This window comes from Mobula hypostoma, chromosome 3, assembly GCF_963921235.1.
Source record: "Mobula hypostoma chromosome 3, sMobHyp1.1, whole genome shotgun sequence".
NCBI lineage: Eukaryota > Metazoa > Chordata > Chondrichthyes > Myliobatiformes > Myliobatidae > Mobula > Mobula hypostoma.
In genome coordinates, this window is record NC_086099.1 from 31,385,370 (window position 1) to 31,402,942 (window position 17,573).

Genomic DNA, 17,573 nt, shown 5'->3' on the forward strand with positions numbered 1-17,573 from the left:
TAAGAGCTGGAATGTTATGATGAGGTTGTATAAGGCATTGGTGAGGCCGAATCTGGAGTATTGTGTTCAGTTTTGGTCACCAAATTACAGGAAGGATATAAATAAGGTTGAAGAGTGCAGAGAAGGTTTACAAGGATGTTGCTGGGACTTGAGAAACTCAGTTACAGAGAAAGGTTGAATAGGTTGGGACTTTATTCCCTGGAGCGTAGAAGAATGAGGGGAGATTTGATAGAGGTATATAAAATTATGATGGGTATAGATAGAGTGAATGCAAGCAGGCTTTTTCCACTGAGGCAAGGGGAGAAAAAAACCAGAGGACATGGGTTAAGGGTGAGGGGGGAAAAGTTTAAAGGGAACATTAGGGGGGGCTTCTTCACACAGAGAGTGGTGGGAGTATGGAATGAGCTGCCAGACGAGGTGGTAAATGCGGGTTCTTTTTTAACATTTAAGAATAAATTGGGCAGATACATGGATGGGAGGTGTATGGAGGGATATGGTCCGTGTGCAGGTCAGTGGGACTAGGCAGAAAATGGTTCGGCACAGCCAAGGAGGGCCAGAGGGCCTGGATCTGTGCTGTAGTTTCTATGGTTTCTGTGTGAGTGCTGCTACTGGGTGATGGTCATTAAGACAGTTCACATTATTCTTCTTAGGCACTGGTATAATTGTTGCCTTTTTGAAGCAAGTGGGAACTTCTGCCCGTAGCAGTGAGAGGTTGAAAATGTCCTTGAATACTCCCGCCAGTTGGTTCGCACAGGTTTTCAGAGCCTTACCAGGTACTCTATGGGGACCTTCCACCTTGCAAGGGTTCACCCTCTTTAAAGACAACATAACATCAGCCTCTGACACAAAGATCACAGGGTCACTGTGTGCAACAGGGATCTTCTCAGCTGTAGTTATTTATATTTTCCCTATCAAAATGGGCATAGAAGGCGTTTAGTTCATCTGGTAGTGAAGTATCACTGCCATTCATGCTATTGGGTTTTACTTTGTAGGATGTAATGCCTTGCAAACCCTGCCAGAGTTGTCGTGCATCCAATGTCGCCTCCAACCTCGTTCGAAATTGTCTCTTTGCCCTTGAACTAGCTCTCCACAAATCATACCTGGTTTTCTGGTGCAGGTCTGGGTCTCCAGACTTGAATGTCACAGATCTCAAATCGCAGTCCTCAAATTCTATTCATTTACCTGATGTCCCCATTTTCAAATCCTTTCCTAATCTACAAGTCATGTTAGTCAGCAAACGCCTTGCAGATGAAGGGCAGGGTGGCGCTGCATTCTAAGACATATGTTCACATGTTTCCAGACAGGCAAAGGTGCAGAAATAAAAAGGTTTAGCTGTGGTCCAGTTGATGTGGTGGCATTTTATTCAAATCTCGTTACGCACTGTATTGAGTGACTAACCATTTATATGAAAAAAAAGGCAAGGTTCTTTGCTTCTTGCACAAGCTTTGTCTATCACCGCCCCCCCCCCCCCACCACCACCACCACTGGTCCATCCACCACAGTCTAATCTTGGCCTTGGTTGTTCTAGGTCTCTGTGTCAGTGCTGAAAAAATGGCATAATGTTAGAGAAAAACATCCCGTAGGAATGAGTCTCTTCTTATGACATAGTGGGATTCAATGGTGAAGAGGGGTTTATCTTACAGAAAATCTTCATATGTGCAGTTTTCTAGGATTGTCACCTCTCCCTGATGCAGGGTTTGCCTATATACAGTAGGCAAGACTGACCGTGGGATTAACAGCAAGGCAGAGAGAGTGTGGAAGGTCAGGTCACCACAGTTCAGATGGTTGAGAGTCCATCTGGAGAGGGAAAGAATTCAGCATTTTCATCATGGGTTTATCAGTCATAGACTATATAGTTCATGGGTTTATGAAAATAAGCTTATTTCCTGGTACTTTTAAGAACTTTTCAGTGTCCTGAATGATTTTTCTTGCATAATAACTTCATTATTGAGTTGTGCTCTCTGTCATTTCTTTAAATATAATTTTTTAAAAATTGTGTTATCATTTGTTTTGTTAAATGTCTAAAATGAAGTAATTAAGATTTTTCCAATCTGAACTTTTTGCAGATTCTTTATACAATATGGCAAATGCATTCAATGCAGCTCTTAACTGATTTTTGCCCATTTTGAAAAGTCCACCTGAATTGCAAGATCAGGGTTCCCCTGGTCCTCACCTACCACCCCACCAGCCTCCGGGTCCAACATATTATTCTCCGTAACTTCCGCCACCTCCAACGGGATCCCACCACTAAGCACATCTTTCCCTCCCCCCCTCTCTCTGCATTCCGCAGGGATCGCTCCCTACACAACTCCCTTGTCCATTCGTCCCCCCCATCCCTCCCCACTGATCTCCCTCCTGGCACTTATCCGTGTAAGCGGAACAAGTGCTACACATGCCCTTACACTTCCTCCCTTACCACCATTCAGGGCCCCAAACAGTCCTTCCAGGTGAGGCATCACTTCACCTGTGAGTCGACTGGGGTGATATACTGCGTCCGGTGCTCCCGATGTGGCCTTTTATATATTGGCGAGACCCGATGCAGACTGGGAGACCGCTTTGCTGAACATCTATGCTCTGTCCGCCAGAGAAAGCAGGATCTCCCAGTGGCCACACATTTTAATTCCACATCCCATTCCCATTCTGACATGTCTATCCACGGCCTCCTCTACTGTAAAGATGAAGCCACACTCAGGTTGGAGGAACAACACCTTATATTCCGTCTGGGTAGCCTCCAACCTGATGGCATGAACATCGACTTCTCTAACTTCCGCTAATGCCCCACCTCCCCCTTGTACCCCATCTGTTACTTTTTTTTTACACACATTCTTTCTCTCACTCTCCTTTTTCTCCCTCTGTCCCTCTGAATATACCTCTTGCCCATCCTCTGGGTCACCCCCCCCCCCCGTCTTTCTTCCCGGACCTCCTGTCCCATGATCCTCTCGTATCCCCTTTTGCCTATCACCTGTCCAGCTCTCGGCTCTATCCCTCCCCCTCCTGTCTTCTCCTATCATTTTGGATCTCCCCCTCCCCCTCCAACTTTCAAATCCCTTACTCACTCTTCCTTCAGTTAGTCCTGACGAAGGGTCTCGGCCTGAAACGTCGACTGCACCTCTTCCTACAGATGCTGCTTGGCCTGCTGCGTTCACCAGCAACTTTGATGTATGTTGCTTGAATTTCCAGCATCTGCAGAATTCCTGTTGTTTGCAAGATCTTTATGTTCATTTATCAGCTCTTGTTTTTCAATTTCATAGCACAGCACCAATTTCTAGATGTAATTGAAGAGCTGCATTATTCTTTCTGGCACTATGCAAATGTGTTTGTATATCACATTGTTGTAGGAATGCAATGAAAATACTACTTTTAGGTTACTGGACTATTATTTGAGTTTTGTTATGCTAAGTGAAACTATTTACTGCAAGAATCTTTCTCACATTGTTTTCGTTTAACATAACTACTAGTAAAACTGGTTTCAGTAATGTTAGACCTTTAGTGGTATTCAAATAAAATGTATGTTTGAATATGTGAATTTTACTTTGGTTGATAACTATAAAGCAAGGAGAGATGATCATCCCTCAGTGACAGCATAAAGGAAGCAATTACAGTTGGGGATCATCACCTGGCAGATCAAACTCAAAAACAATTTATTAAATTATGTATCTATCACTATATACTATCTTAAGATTAATTTTCTTGCAGGCATTTACAGGAAAAAATACAGTTTAAATCTTGAAAAACTATACGTAATAGTAAGTATTGATCCTGAGTGGAAAATTCTTTCATTACAGCAGCAACATTTAAAATCACACTTAGCAGTGTGTAGACTTAACTAATAATAAAGTACAGAATAAAAAGATACACAACTTACCAATGAGCAATAATAATGTAGGAAATAATATAACAGAGACCATTGTACTATGATGTGTGGTCTCCTATCAGACAGAGATGAACCGTTGCATATGCCTATTGTATTTGGTAGGAAAAGTTTTCTATAACAATCCGTCTGACAGCAGAGCTGAATGAGTCTGTTCAGGAGGGTGCCCGCTGCTTATTCAGTAGCTCATGTGCCAAATTGTCCATAATGGATAACAATTTGTTTAGTGACCTCCTCTCCACCAACTCAAGAGTCCGGTTTGTAGCTGAGGACGGATCCAGCGTTTTTGGTGAGTTTATTTATTTTTTTTTGCATCACCAGCTCTGATGCTGCCCTCCCCCCCCCAACGTAAAGCCGCAAAGAGGACTGCACTCGCTGCAACACACTGGTAAAAGATCTCCAACATCCTGCTGCACATTTTGAAGGATCTCAGCTTCCTTAGAAAATAGTCTGCTCATCTCCTTGTAAACAGCCTTGGTATTGGTTTTCCAGTCAAGCCTGCTGTTGAGGTGAACACCCAAGTATTTGTACTCCTCCACCACTGCAAAACTTCTCCCAGAATGTATACAGGACTCGTCTCAGTCCCCTTCCTCCTAAATTGAATCACCATCTCCCTGTTTTTGGCCACATTCAGGAGCAGGTGATTCCTCCTGCACCACTCCTCAAACTTGTCCACCAGTCTTTTGTACTCCGACTCCTGCCCACCTCTGATACACCCAACCACCGCAGAGTCATCAGAGAATTTTCTCATGTGACAAGACTCAGATTTGTACTGAAAGTACATAAGGACTGATTAACAACCAATATGCAAAGGAATGCAAATTGTGCAAATAAAAATATATATAGTACTGAGAACAGAAATTGTAGAGTTCTTGATAGCGAATCTGTGGGTTGTAGAATCTGTTCAGAGTTGAGCTGATTAAAGGTATCTTGGCTTGTTCAGGAGCCTGATGGTTGTAGGGCAATAACTGTTCCTGAACCACTGCTCGATTACTGCTACACTACCGTAAGAAATGCTTACCATTCCATCCCTAGACCATAATTCAGGAAATGTGATCACTTGGCTGTCTTCCTTTTACATGCATACAGGCAGAGCGTAAAGAACAAAACTCTGGAACTCAGGACCATGAAGAGATGGTTGCAGGAGGCAGAGGACCAGCTGAGGCACTGCTTCTAGTCAGTCGACTGGCTATGTTCATGGTCTCCGGAGGATCTGAAGGAATACACTACATTTGTCACAGCCTTTATGACGTTAGTGATAGAGGAACATGTCTCCACAAAATCATTTAGAGTTTTCCCCAATCAGAAGTGCTGGTTGAACCAAGGGATCAGTGGCCAGATCAGTGGTGTTCAAGTCTGTCTATCAAGTAAAATACAAGAGGTCCGGGTAGGTGTTTTGGAAAGCCATTTCATATGCGAAGCAAGCTGAAATCACAAAGATGCTTGACAGCTGAGGTAGGGCTTGAATGCTATCTCCACCTATGAAGTAATACCAAGTGACATTTGTGACAGCGAGATTTTGCTCCTAGACAAGCTCACTGTCTTTTATACTCACTATGACTGACAAAACATGGAGGCATCTTCACAAACTTTCACGGCCCCCAATGACTCTGTGAATTCGGTCTTTGAGGCCACCATTCACAGCTCCAGTGCCATGTTTAAGCTTGCTGAAGACACCACTGCTGTGAGCCAAATCAGAGTTGGTGACAAATTAGCACATAAGAGGGATATTGAAAATCTCGTTGAGTGGTGCCAAAACAACCTCTCACTCAATTTCAGCAAAACCAAGGAGTTGATTATCGACTACAGGATGTAACTGAAAGTCCATGAGCCCAGTCCTCATCAGGGGACTGGAGGTGGAGAAGGTCAGCAACTTTAAATTCCTCAGTGTTATCATTTAGGGTACCTGTCCTGTCCTGGCCTGGCCAATGCAAAAGTGCCATTGCAAAGCAAGCATGGCAAGAAGTTTTGCAAAGATTCAGCATTATATCTAAAAATTGACAAACTTCTATAGATGCACAGTGGAGAGTATACTGACTGGTTGCATCACAGCCTGGTGTAGAAACAACAATATCTTTGAACAGAAAAGTAATGAATACAACTGTCGCAGGAAAACAGCATCCATCCAGGCCATGCTCTCTTCTTACTCTTACCATCAGGAAGGAGGGACAGGAACCTCACAGCTCACACCACAAGATAGAAACAGTTATTACCCTCAATCATCAGGCTCTAGAATCAGAGGGAATAACTTCACTCACCCCAACGGTGGACTTTTCCCATAACCTTTGGACTCACTTTCAAGGACTCTCAATCTCATGTTCTTGATATTTATCGCTGATTTATTTTTTCTTTTTGTATTTGCAGTTTGTTGTCTCTTGCACATTAGTTGTCTGTCTTGTTTGCGGTTTTTCATCAATTCCATTGTGTTTCTTGTAATCTGCTTGTAAGAAAATGAATCTCAGGGTTGTATATGGTGATATATATGTACTTTGATAATAAATTTACTCTGAACTTTGAACCTGGTGGTGTGAGACCTAAGGGTCCTGTCCCTCCTGCCCAATGGTCATAGCGAGGAGAGGTATTGCCTGGGTGGTGGGGGTCCTTGCTTTTTTGTAGCTGTGCTCATTGTAAATGTTTAAAAAAGTAAATAATATGAAGGGCTTTGCCTGTGATGGACTGGGTTGTAATTACCACTTTCTCGAGACTTTATCGTTCCTGGGCATTGGTATTTCTGTACCATCCATGACACAAGCAGTTAGGATGCTCTCCACTATGCATTTAAAAAAGTTTGCCAAAGTTTTAGATAACATGCTGAATCTGTGCAAACGTCTATGAAAGTAGAGGCACTGCCTTGGTTTCTTTGAAGGGGCACCTAGGTGGTGGTCCAAAGACAGATCCTCTGAAATGATAATGATGAGGAATTTACTGACCCTCTCCATCTTTGATCCCCTGATGAAGATTGGCTCATGGACCTCTGGCTTCTTCCTCCTTAGTCAATAATCAGCTCTTTAGTTTTGCCTGGAGTGGTTGTTTTGTGGCAGGTGATTAGAGAAGTTCTGTCATGAATTTCTAAAAGGAATTATATCAGTACTTGAAAAGGAAAGAAAAATACAGGACTATAGAGAAAGGAAGGGGTAGTAAGATGATCTGTTTTCTGTTACAGACAATCTTATTATGTCTTTGTGTTTTAAAATATGACATATGCTTATAATGAACCATGAGAACATTTTTTTATTCTAGTTACACACTGTTCTGTGACCCTAGACAAACCTGTGATTTCAGTCTCTGGGACCAAAGCATCTTGGGGAGGGTGAACTCAAAAAGCACCTGGGCCGGACAGTCCACCTGGCCTAGTACTGAAGACCGGTGCTTATCAACTGGCTGGAGTGTTTACTGACATCCTTAACCTCTTGCTTCCGCAGTATGAGGTCCCCAGTTGCTCAATCAGACTTCAATCATACTCGTGCCCAAGACTTATACGGTAATATGCTTCAATGACTTTTGTTCAGTAGCAATTACATCCACTGTGATGAAGTGCTTTGAGAGGTTGGTCATGAAGCATATCATCTCTTGCCTGTGGTTAGACCTGGATCTGTTCCAATTTGCCTACTGTCACAGTAGGTCAACAACAGATGCCTTTCATTGGCTCTTTACTCAGTTCTGGAACTTCTGGGCAGTAAGGATGCATACATGAGGATGCTCAACATACACTACTGACCCCTCAAAACTACTCAATAAGCTCCAAGACCTAGGCCTCATTTGCAAACCCTTTTCAGTGCAGATTGGCGACCACATCTCCTCACAATCACAATCAGCACAGGGGCACCACGTGGCTGTGTGCTCAGCCCTCTGCTTTACTTGCTTTAGATTAATGATCTTCAGGAATGGTCTCACCTGAAGCACATTCATTTGCCTGAAATTGAGCTGCTGATCGGGGTGAATGTGCCTAAGGCATTGGAGCTTTTGAAAGTGATTTGCAGTGTTTATGATGGATCCTATGCAATGAGAACAATGCTGGGTTGGACTGTTAATGGACCATTGAAAAGAGACCGTGGTGGTGGAAGAGACTCGGCTCGGCCAGAGTTGGAAGTTAATGGGACTTCAGTTTTACGCTTGAATCAGCTTTGGCAACAACAATTCAAGAATGCAGTCAAGAGGAACAACCTGGTTTGTCAAGAGAAGATCACAATCCGGGATAGACAGCTTACCAAAAGAGGACATTTGTGTAAACCTTGAGGTTTCATGTCTTCTGTGTCATGGAGCATGTAGTTGTAATTGTATAATAATTGGGGCTAGAATGTAGTAGCCATGCACCTGTTCTCTGTGTTGCATGTTTATTATGGTAACTAGTCATGTGTGGGGGTGTGGTAAAAGCAAAGGGAATAAGTTATGTATTCGTGCTTTGTTCATGGCAGTTTGTAACCGAGGGAACAATGGATGTCATATCTTTTGCTGACCACTCAACGATACTCAATTATGCTCAGCTTATACTTGGGTATGCTTAAGTTTCATTGCTTTAAGATTGTATGTTTGGTAATTGCTAATAAAGGATCAAACGAAGAATTCAACTTATGGAGCAATCATTACAGGGGTGAGTACATGACCTACAAGTATAACAGATCTGTAGGGTCACCAGCAGTGGCAATTGTTTTGGTGTTGGTTTGGTTTGGCCGCAACACTCTGCACGTACCACAATAAATAAAACTTAAAATTCCTCGGTGTTATCATTTCAGCGGGTCTGCCCTGGGTTCAGCACGTAACCTCTACTTTCTTCAAGGTTTGCGAAGAATTGGCATATCATCTAAAACTTCGACAAAGTTTTATTGATGTGCAGTGGGGAGTATATTGGCTGGTTGTATCATGGCTTGGTATGAAAACACCGATGTCCTTGAATGGAAAAACCTACAAAAAGTAGTGGACACGACCTAGTCCATTTCAGGTAAAGTCATTCTTACCATTGAGAACATCTACAAGAACACTTGCAGGAAAGCAGCATCTATCATCAAAGAACTCCCCACCATTCAGGCCATGCTCTCTTTTCACTGCTGCCATCAGGAAGAAACGTCAGCAGCCTCAAGATTCACACCACCAGGTTCAGAAACGGTTTTACCCTCAACCATCAGGCTCTTCAACCAGAGGGAATAACTTTATTTACCCTGACACTGAACTGTTCCCACAACCAGCAGACTCGCTTTCAAGGACTCTTCATCACATGTTCTCAATATTTATTATTTGGTTGTTAATATTATTATTTTGTTTTTTTTTTCTCTTTGCACAGTTTGTTGTCTTTTGCACAGTGGTTGGTTGTCCGTCTTGTGTGCGTTTTTTTTTGTTGATTCTATTGTGTTTCTTTTATTTACCATGAATGCTCGCAAGAAAATGAATCTTAGGTTTGTAAATGTTGGCATATGTGTACTTTGATTTTTTTTTGAACTTTGAATTATACTTTCCTATTATTTTGCTTTTGCATTGAATCATAAGTAAGGTGTCATTCAGTAGTTGGTCAGTTTAAATTTAAGGAATCCGAAATAAAAATCCATTTCTATCAATTGTTATGAGGATACTAGATTGTTGCAAAAATCATTCTATGATTTTGTAATCATACTTTGTAACCATAAAATCATTGTCTATATTGTATTATATACTGTACATGTACTATATTGTTCACGAGTACCCTGATATTAACGAGTTAATAGTCATCTCTTTTTGCATTGGTGATCAGTGCCGACACCACTAGTCTTCTGTTGTTTATCCGATACATTAAATTTGTTCCAGTGCTTGTTTTCCCATCAGCCCTGTCTATGCCAACTAGCTGTAACTTCCATTGGACAGTGTATCTGTTCTACAGAGCATCTTCCTTGTTTTCTTATCTGACCAGAATTTTGCACTTCCCTATTTTGTAATATCTTCAAACTTAACCAGTTTCCCTCGGGATCAATAAACTATGACTATGACTTTATCACCCTCCGAGAATTCTCTGTTCCTTCAAGTCTAATCATGTATGCATCCACTATTTCATCACTGCACTATTGTCAGCTGTGCTTTCTGACCTAATCTCTGGATTTCCCCCCCTAAACACTTCTGCAATTGTGTCTGCTTCTTTTAAGGTGCTTGATTAAAATGTATTCATTTAGACATTTAACCTGATATTCTATCTCAGGGGTGTTATGTATCAAAACATTTTAATTTTATTTCCAAATATCTGTATTAAAGATGCCATATAAGCTATATCATTTATAATACAGTCGACCTTTACTAATCCGACTACCTGTAATCCTGTTCCTTCGATAATCCGGCACTGGTTATGCTTAATGTGATCCTTCCGTAATTTGGCATTTTCACTAATCCGGCATTCCTCAGGTCCCAATGGTGCTGGATTGGTGAAGGTCGACCTGTTCTGCATTCAGTTGGTCTTCTGTAAATTTATTGAAATTGTTTTGCTGCAAATATCACATTGTATCAAAAATAGTCAATTTAACAATGGTTTGTGGAAAAAGAATGTCTATCTTGTGAAATTCTGGAATATTGTTTTCTATTGGTCATTAATTAGCAATCATTGAAAATTATGGCAAAGTAATTAATGTTGATCCAAAAAGATGTGGTGCTGACTGATTTCCAATTCAAATAGAAGAATCTCTGGAGAAGTTATAGGTGCACATATTTTAAATTGACCAATTATTGATTCAATTGGCATCATAGTGGATGGTGTTTCAGGTCAAATGCACACTTTGTTTATTCCTCAGAAAATTGCTGTGTGCTCTTAAAATTTTATTATTTTAAGTGAAGAATAGTTTTGTTGAAATAACCTGTTTTTTGGATTAAGTAAAGGAAAATATCTTGTTTTTTACTAAAATTATGAGTGTGGATGTAGATTGATGTATTTTGTTTTCCTGTATGTTTATAGTGGAAGTTTGGAAGGAAAACGGGAACAAAAAAGCTATAAAGCTCTTCTGGAGGATCCATTGCTTAAATTCTCAGGCTTGTACCAGGAAACCTGTTCAGATCTCTATGTAACAGGCCAAGTATTTGCAGAAGGAAAACCATTGGCTCTTCCAGTTCGTACTTCTTACAAAGCTTTCAGCACCCGATGGAAGTAAGTATATCCTGCTGCTGCATTTATAATTTTTTATTTATTATACTGTATTGCTGCCGCAAAACAACAAATTTCATTACATTTGCCAGTGACATTAAGCCTGATTCTGATGTTTTATGATTTGAATATATTCAGAGAGTACAGAAATTTAAAACACTACACAAAACGTTATGAAGCTTTTACCTTTATGAAACAGTTCATCATTAAATTTTGATGTCTAATTTATATTTTATCCAGTAATTTTTTATTTGAAAAGTTTAAAATAAATAAGGATGGAACGGCAACAACTGGTGGAAGAGAGCCTATTGAAATTTGACTCATTTTTTTAAAAATGATGCTCTGTATGTTTCAGACTTAAAAGGGCAGTTTGTTTGCATTTAAAATAAAATGGTTTAATCTGGATCAGTGTTAGAAGGGTTTGTTTTTATATCCTGGAATCTAGACTGAGAAATCTAGTCTTTTCATTAAGTATATGTTTGGCATTGTGACCCTTAAAAGTGCAAATCACTTTTAGTGAAACTATTGCTGTTTGGATAGCACTATTGTAGTGATTGTCTGAGGTGAAGGGGTACCAATAATATATGCTAAGTATCACTGATTCTTGAGATTTCAGCGAAAACAGGTCCCACTAAGAAAAGTGCTAATTCCGTTGAAAATGAATAACATTTTTTTTTATTTAAAATAATCAGCGTTGATCATCTGAGGGTCTTTTGCACAAATGCAACATTTTTTCGTATGTTTGTTTTTAATTTTATAAATTATATAATAGCCCAGTACCCACAAAATCAGTTATCATCAGACAAGAGATTATCATTTCAATTTGATAAAAAAGTGTGAAAAAATCATTTAAAATATATAATATATATGCCAGATGAAAGAGCAGAGTGAAAAACTTCTTTAAAATGAAAAGCAGTGAATTTTCAGCAATATTTACTCTTATTTTGTGGTTGCTCAAAATGTGTCCCAGGTTTTGGTCCGCACCGTCAGATATTTATAAAAAAAAGCAATAAAATCAAGCAACCATATGGTAAACTATATTCCTGAGGACCCCCTTTCCATCCTTTACATCTGCTAAATGCAACAAGGTCAAACAAGCTCCTGTAAGTTTGCCAGGCAGCATCTCTAGGAAGAGGTACAGTCGACGTTTCGGGCCGAGTCCCTTCGTCAGGACTAACTGAAGGAAGAACTAGTAAGAGATTTGAGAGCGGGAGGGGGAGATCCGAAATGATAGGAGAAGACAGGAGGGGGAGGGATCGAGCCAAGAGCTGGACAGGTGATTGGCAAAAGGGATATGAGAGGATCATGGGACAGGAGGCCCAGGGAGAAGGAAAGAGGGGTTGGGGGGACCCAGAGGATGGGCAAGGGGTATAGTCAGAGGGACAGAGGGAGAAAAAGGAGAGAGAGAGAAAGAATGTGTGTATATAAATAACGGTTGGGGTACGAGGGGGAGGTGGGGCATTAGCGGAAGTTAGAGAAGTCAATGTTTCATGCCATCAGGTTGGAGGCTACCCAGACGGAATATAAGGTGTTGTTCCTCCAACCTGAGTGTGGCTTCATCTTTACAATAGAGGAGGCCATGGGTAGATATTATCAGAATGGGAATGGGATGTGGAATTAAAATGTGTGGCTACTGAGAGATCCTGCTTTCTCTGGCGGACAGAGCGTAGGGGTTCAGCAAAACAATCTCCCAGTCTGCGTCGGGTCTCGCCAATGTATAGAAGGCCACATTGGGAGCACCAGATGCAGTATATCACCCCAGCCGACTCACAGATGAAGTGTTGCCTCACCTGGAAGGTCTGTCTGGGGCCCTGAATGGTGGTAAGGGAGGAAGTGTAAGGGCCTGTGTAGCACTTGTTCCGCTTACACGGATAAGTGCCAGGAGGGAGATCAGTGAGGAGGGATGGGGGGGACGAATGGACAAGGGAGCCGCGTAGGGAGTGATCCCTGCGGAAACTAGAGATGGGGGGGGAGGGAAAGATGTGCTTAGTGGTGGGATCCCATTGGAGGTGGCGGAAGTTACGGAGAATAATACGTTGGATCTGGATGCTGGTGGGGTGGTATGTGAGGACTAGGGGAACCCTATTCCTAGTAGGGTGACGGGAGGATGGAGTGAGAGCAGATGTGCGTGAAATGGGGGAGATGCGTTTGAGAGCAGAGTTGATGGTGGAGGAAGGGATGCCCCTTTCTTTAAAAAAGGACATCTCCCTCGCCCTGGAATGAAAAGCCTCATCCTGAGAGCAGATGTGGCGGAGACGGAGGAATTGCGAGAAGGGGATGGCATTTTTGCAAGAGACAAGGTGAGAAGAGGAATAGTCCAGATAGCTGTGAGAGTCATTAAGAAGAGGAATAGTCCAGATAGTTGCCTGGCCTGCTGCGGTCGACTGTACCTCTTCCTAGAGATGCTGCCTGGCCTGCTGCATTCACCAGCAACTTTGATGTATGTTGCTTGAATTTCCAGCATCTGCAGAATTCCTTGTGTTCCTGTAAGTTTGCTATTTTTTCAATAATTTTTACATATTTATTGATGTTGCTACTGTCACAACCATGATGTATCAACACTGTCTCTTTTGTATAGAAAGAATTATTTTAAATTATGACATAAATTTATGCATTTTAAGTAGAGGCCAGAGGCAGCTAGCAACAGAGGGAAAACAAGATGGCTCCTGTATACAACTCTGTATGTTATGTAAAAAAAAGTGTGTTTTTGTTACTACCGTCGTACGTCAACGCTGTCAGGTTTCCTGTCTGACGGTGGTGACACATGGTTCGACGGTGTTGACAAAAACATCCAAATCATCCTCAGTGGAGGCTTGTATATAATTTATGATGACACTAAATAGTAATATGGCTTGTAATGTTTCATTAACCTCTTTATTTATAATATACATAATTTCCCCTTTATTTCTTCCACACACAGGCCTACAATATTTCCTTCCCCCATGACTAAAACCGTAAATGAATTTAGTTGCACCATTTCATAAAATTTCACCAAATTAAACATAATTAAATTCATTGTAATTTCATTAAATTCTGACCTTCCTTTTATGTATTTTAGGAAGCTATGGCTAGGCAGCAGCTATCAGTGGAGGAGCGAAGGAGATGAAACAGCGAATACCAAAAAAAGTGGAAAGAGAAATTATATAGTGAGCCAGAGTAAAGGAGGAATACCTGAGAAAGGAAAAGCAGAGATGGAAGAAGAGAGTAGAGGATGGGAAGATGAAAACTATCAGTGATTTGAATAAAGGGGAAAAGAGGAGTAAGAGAAAGGTGTGGAAACGTAGACAGCAGGAGTCAAGAGAGCGTAAGAGAAAGGGACCAGATGCCCAGAAAGCCCAGAAACTCCCCCCAGACAGTCCATTGGATCAGACTATACAGGAGCCAGCTCACAGTAGGCAGTCTATAGCAGGGAAAAGGGAAAGAAAGAGAATAAGAGCAAGATGCCTGAGAGAGATGAGGGGACTTCCGGTAGCGCTCATGGAGTGAAGTCGCGTTCTTGACTCGCTCCATTACCTCTGAGTTTTTTTTCTCTATGGTCAGCTATACTTTAATTAACCATTAAGGCATCAACTCTTACAATACTTTGAATTAAACTGAATTCTCTGACAACTGGATGGAACTTAGATCTGCTATGTCTAAGAACGGGAAAAACGGCAAGGATGGTAAACCTCCGGTTAAACCGAAAGGTATGGATTTCCCCCCGACTGAATCACCGGTGACTTTGAAAGCTATATCGGAGTTAATTCAGAGGGAAATTTCAACCTCTGTTAGGGAGATGATTCGTACGGAAATTGCAGACTCTGTTAAAGACCTGATTCATACGGAAATCTCAATTAATCTCCAGAAAATTGCCGATTCAATTGATAAGATGCAAACATCTATTGCGGAACATCAGTCGGCTATATCTGATCTTCAAAAATTCGCGCAACAAAGTGAGCTTAAGATGGGGAAAATCGAAGAAACAATTAATGTAATGAAGAAGAAACTTGACTTTCTGACTTTTAAAAACTCTGACTTGGAATCTAGAATGCGACGGCAGAATTTACGAATGATTGGGGTGCGTGAAGCTGTGGAATCTAACAACCCCATGAAGTATTTTTCTCAACTTTTAAAAGATGCATTCCCTACTGTATTTCCTGACCAACCACCGCTACTGGATCGTGTTCACAGAATCCCATCATACTCGTCTAGGTCAGATAGACCTAGGCATGTTATCTTACGTTTTCATTACTTTCAAGACAAGGAGAGACTGTTTCGATTCGCTCAATCTAAAGGTTTCATTGATTTTTCGGATCTTAGGTTCCGATTCGTGGAAGATTTCAGTAAACCAATCTGGGACCAACGGGTTCGCTACAGATCTGTGATGTCGGAATTCTATAAGATGGATTTAAGACCAGCGTTGCTGTACCCTGCACGTCTAAGGATTCGCATGTCAGATGGAGTCCTTCGTTTTTTTGATTCTCCATCGGATGCCCAGAGTTATCTGGATCAACTTTCACCTTCAACATCTTAATTGCTATTTTTTTTTAATTATCTCCGTTGATCGGAGGCTGTGAATTGGTTGGTTTTAACTTTTTCGTGCCCTATTTGGGCAGAAAAGTTTATTTTTGATTTCTTAATATGGTTGCTAAACTTTCTTTTCAACTGCGTCATTTCTTTCTTTTCCCAGGGGATTCTGGGTGGTTACTTCCTTTTTGTCATCTTACGTATTTCCTGTGTGGCCTTAAATTTTGTAGTTTTTTTAAATTTTATTTTGTTTTGCTTTTTATAACTACTTTATGTCAATAATCTTATTTTTTCTTGTTGTTGTGTTTATTCATGGGTTTGGGGTTTATTGTGTTTTTTTTTGTTTTTTTGTTTTTTTTTAATATATATATTTTCTGGCTTTTGTTCTGTTGTGTGTGTATTTTAATTGAGTTACCTTTTTTTTTACTTTTTTACTGTTTTACAATTAGCTGATCTTTTTCATATTTATACCTTTTTTTTAGGGAGCGTATACCGGAAGTCATGGGGGTAGTTTTAGCGCTTGCTTCTTTCGGGCGGGTCTGCTTTAGATTTTGCCTTGGGGTCTTGGGGCGGGGGGGTGGCGGGAGGGGCTTCACGTTTTAGTTTTTTTCTCTTTGGGCTATATACATTATTGAAGTACTGGTTGCGTCCTTTTTCCCGGTATCTTTCGTATGTTCTGTTTCCTCTCCGGGTTCGTGGGTCGAGCCTATCGTCAATCCTCCTTGTTGTGGGTTGACTTTAGGATTTATGGAGTCTATTATCAATTTTGTCTCCTGGAATACTAACGGTCTTAATCATCCTATTAAAAGGAAAAAAGTTTTTAAAGTGTTCCGGAGACTTAAAGCACAAATTTTATTTTTACAAGAGACCCATGTACGGAGGGGGGACAGACTACGTTTTTTTAAATTCTGGAAGGGACAACAATTTCATTCGAACTCCAATGCTAAGATTCGAGGCGTCTCTATTTTTATAGATTCCTCAGTTACTTTTATACAACAGGATATTATTTCTGATCCGAATGGTAGATTTTTATTGGTTAGTGGTTTACTATTTAATAAAAAAGTAGTTTTGGTTAATGTTTATGCTCCTAATATGGATTGTCCGGAATTTTATAAATCATTGTTTAATCAGTTTCCGAATTTGAACGAGTTTTCATTGATCTGGGGCGGAGATCTTAATACCTGTTTGTCTCCAGCTTTGGACCGTTCGGCTCCTTTACAGACCTTACCTAATAAATCTGCAAATTTGATTAATTTTTTCCTTTCTGATTCTGGGTCGACGGACATTTGGCGTTTTCTGCATCCTCAGGAAAAAGATTTTTCCTTCTTTTCACATGTTCATCATTCCTATTCAAGAATTGATTATTTTTTTATTGATTCTCGTCTTATTCCTTCAGTGATTAAATGTGATTATGATTCTATAACCATTTCGGATCATGCTCCACTTAAGCTTTCTATTAAAATTATGGCCAATATACCAAATAATAGACAATGGCGTTTTAATTCGCTGTTGCTTCAGGACTCGGACTTTGTTAACTTTATGAATGAACAGATTGAGCTTTTTTTTACAATTAACCATACAGAGGATATTTCGGTTAACACTCTTTGGGACACTTTTAAAGCCTATATTCGGGGTCAGATTATTTCGTATTCTGCTGCTTTGAGGAAGAAACAGAAGCAGGAGGAGATGGCAATTGTGGACAAGATTAAAGAAATTGATAAGAAATATGTTATGGCTCCTTCTGAGGAGTTATACAAACAAAGAACTGAACTTCAAATGGAACACAGTTTACTACTCTCGTCCTCGATTGTAAACCAATTAAAGAAAACAAGAAGTGACTTTTATGTTCACAGTGACAAAATTGGCAAGCTGCTGGCTAATCAATTGAAATCTAATTATGTTAAATCTCAAATCAATCAGATTTATAACCAAAATGATCGATTGATACTGGATCATGTGGGGATTAATCAAACCTTTTGTGATTTTTATTCTTCTTTATATCAATCAGAGTCTCCTCGAGATTCTAAATATATGAATGATTTTTTAGATAAGTTAGACTTCCCTCAGATTTCACAGGATATGTCTTCTTTATTAGATACTTCCATT

The 17,573-nt window shown here is 40.5% G+C and overlaps 1 protein-coding gene across 1 annotated transcript in view; it reads left to right on the forward strand.

The window, feature by feature from the left end:
• Positions 1-17,573, forward strand: part of pik3c3 (phosphatidylinositol 3-kinase, catalytic subunit type 3) — a 147,722-nt gene that overhangs the window by 6,132 nt on the left and 124,017 nt on the right. The window contains exon 2 of the mRNA XM_063042847.1: positions 10,776-10,964. Within this exon, the coding sequence (XP_062898917.1) occupies positions 10,776-10,964 (189 nt within the window). The remainder of the gene's footprint in view (positions 1-10,775; positions 10,965-17,573) is intronic.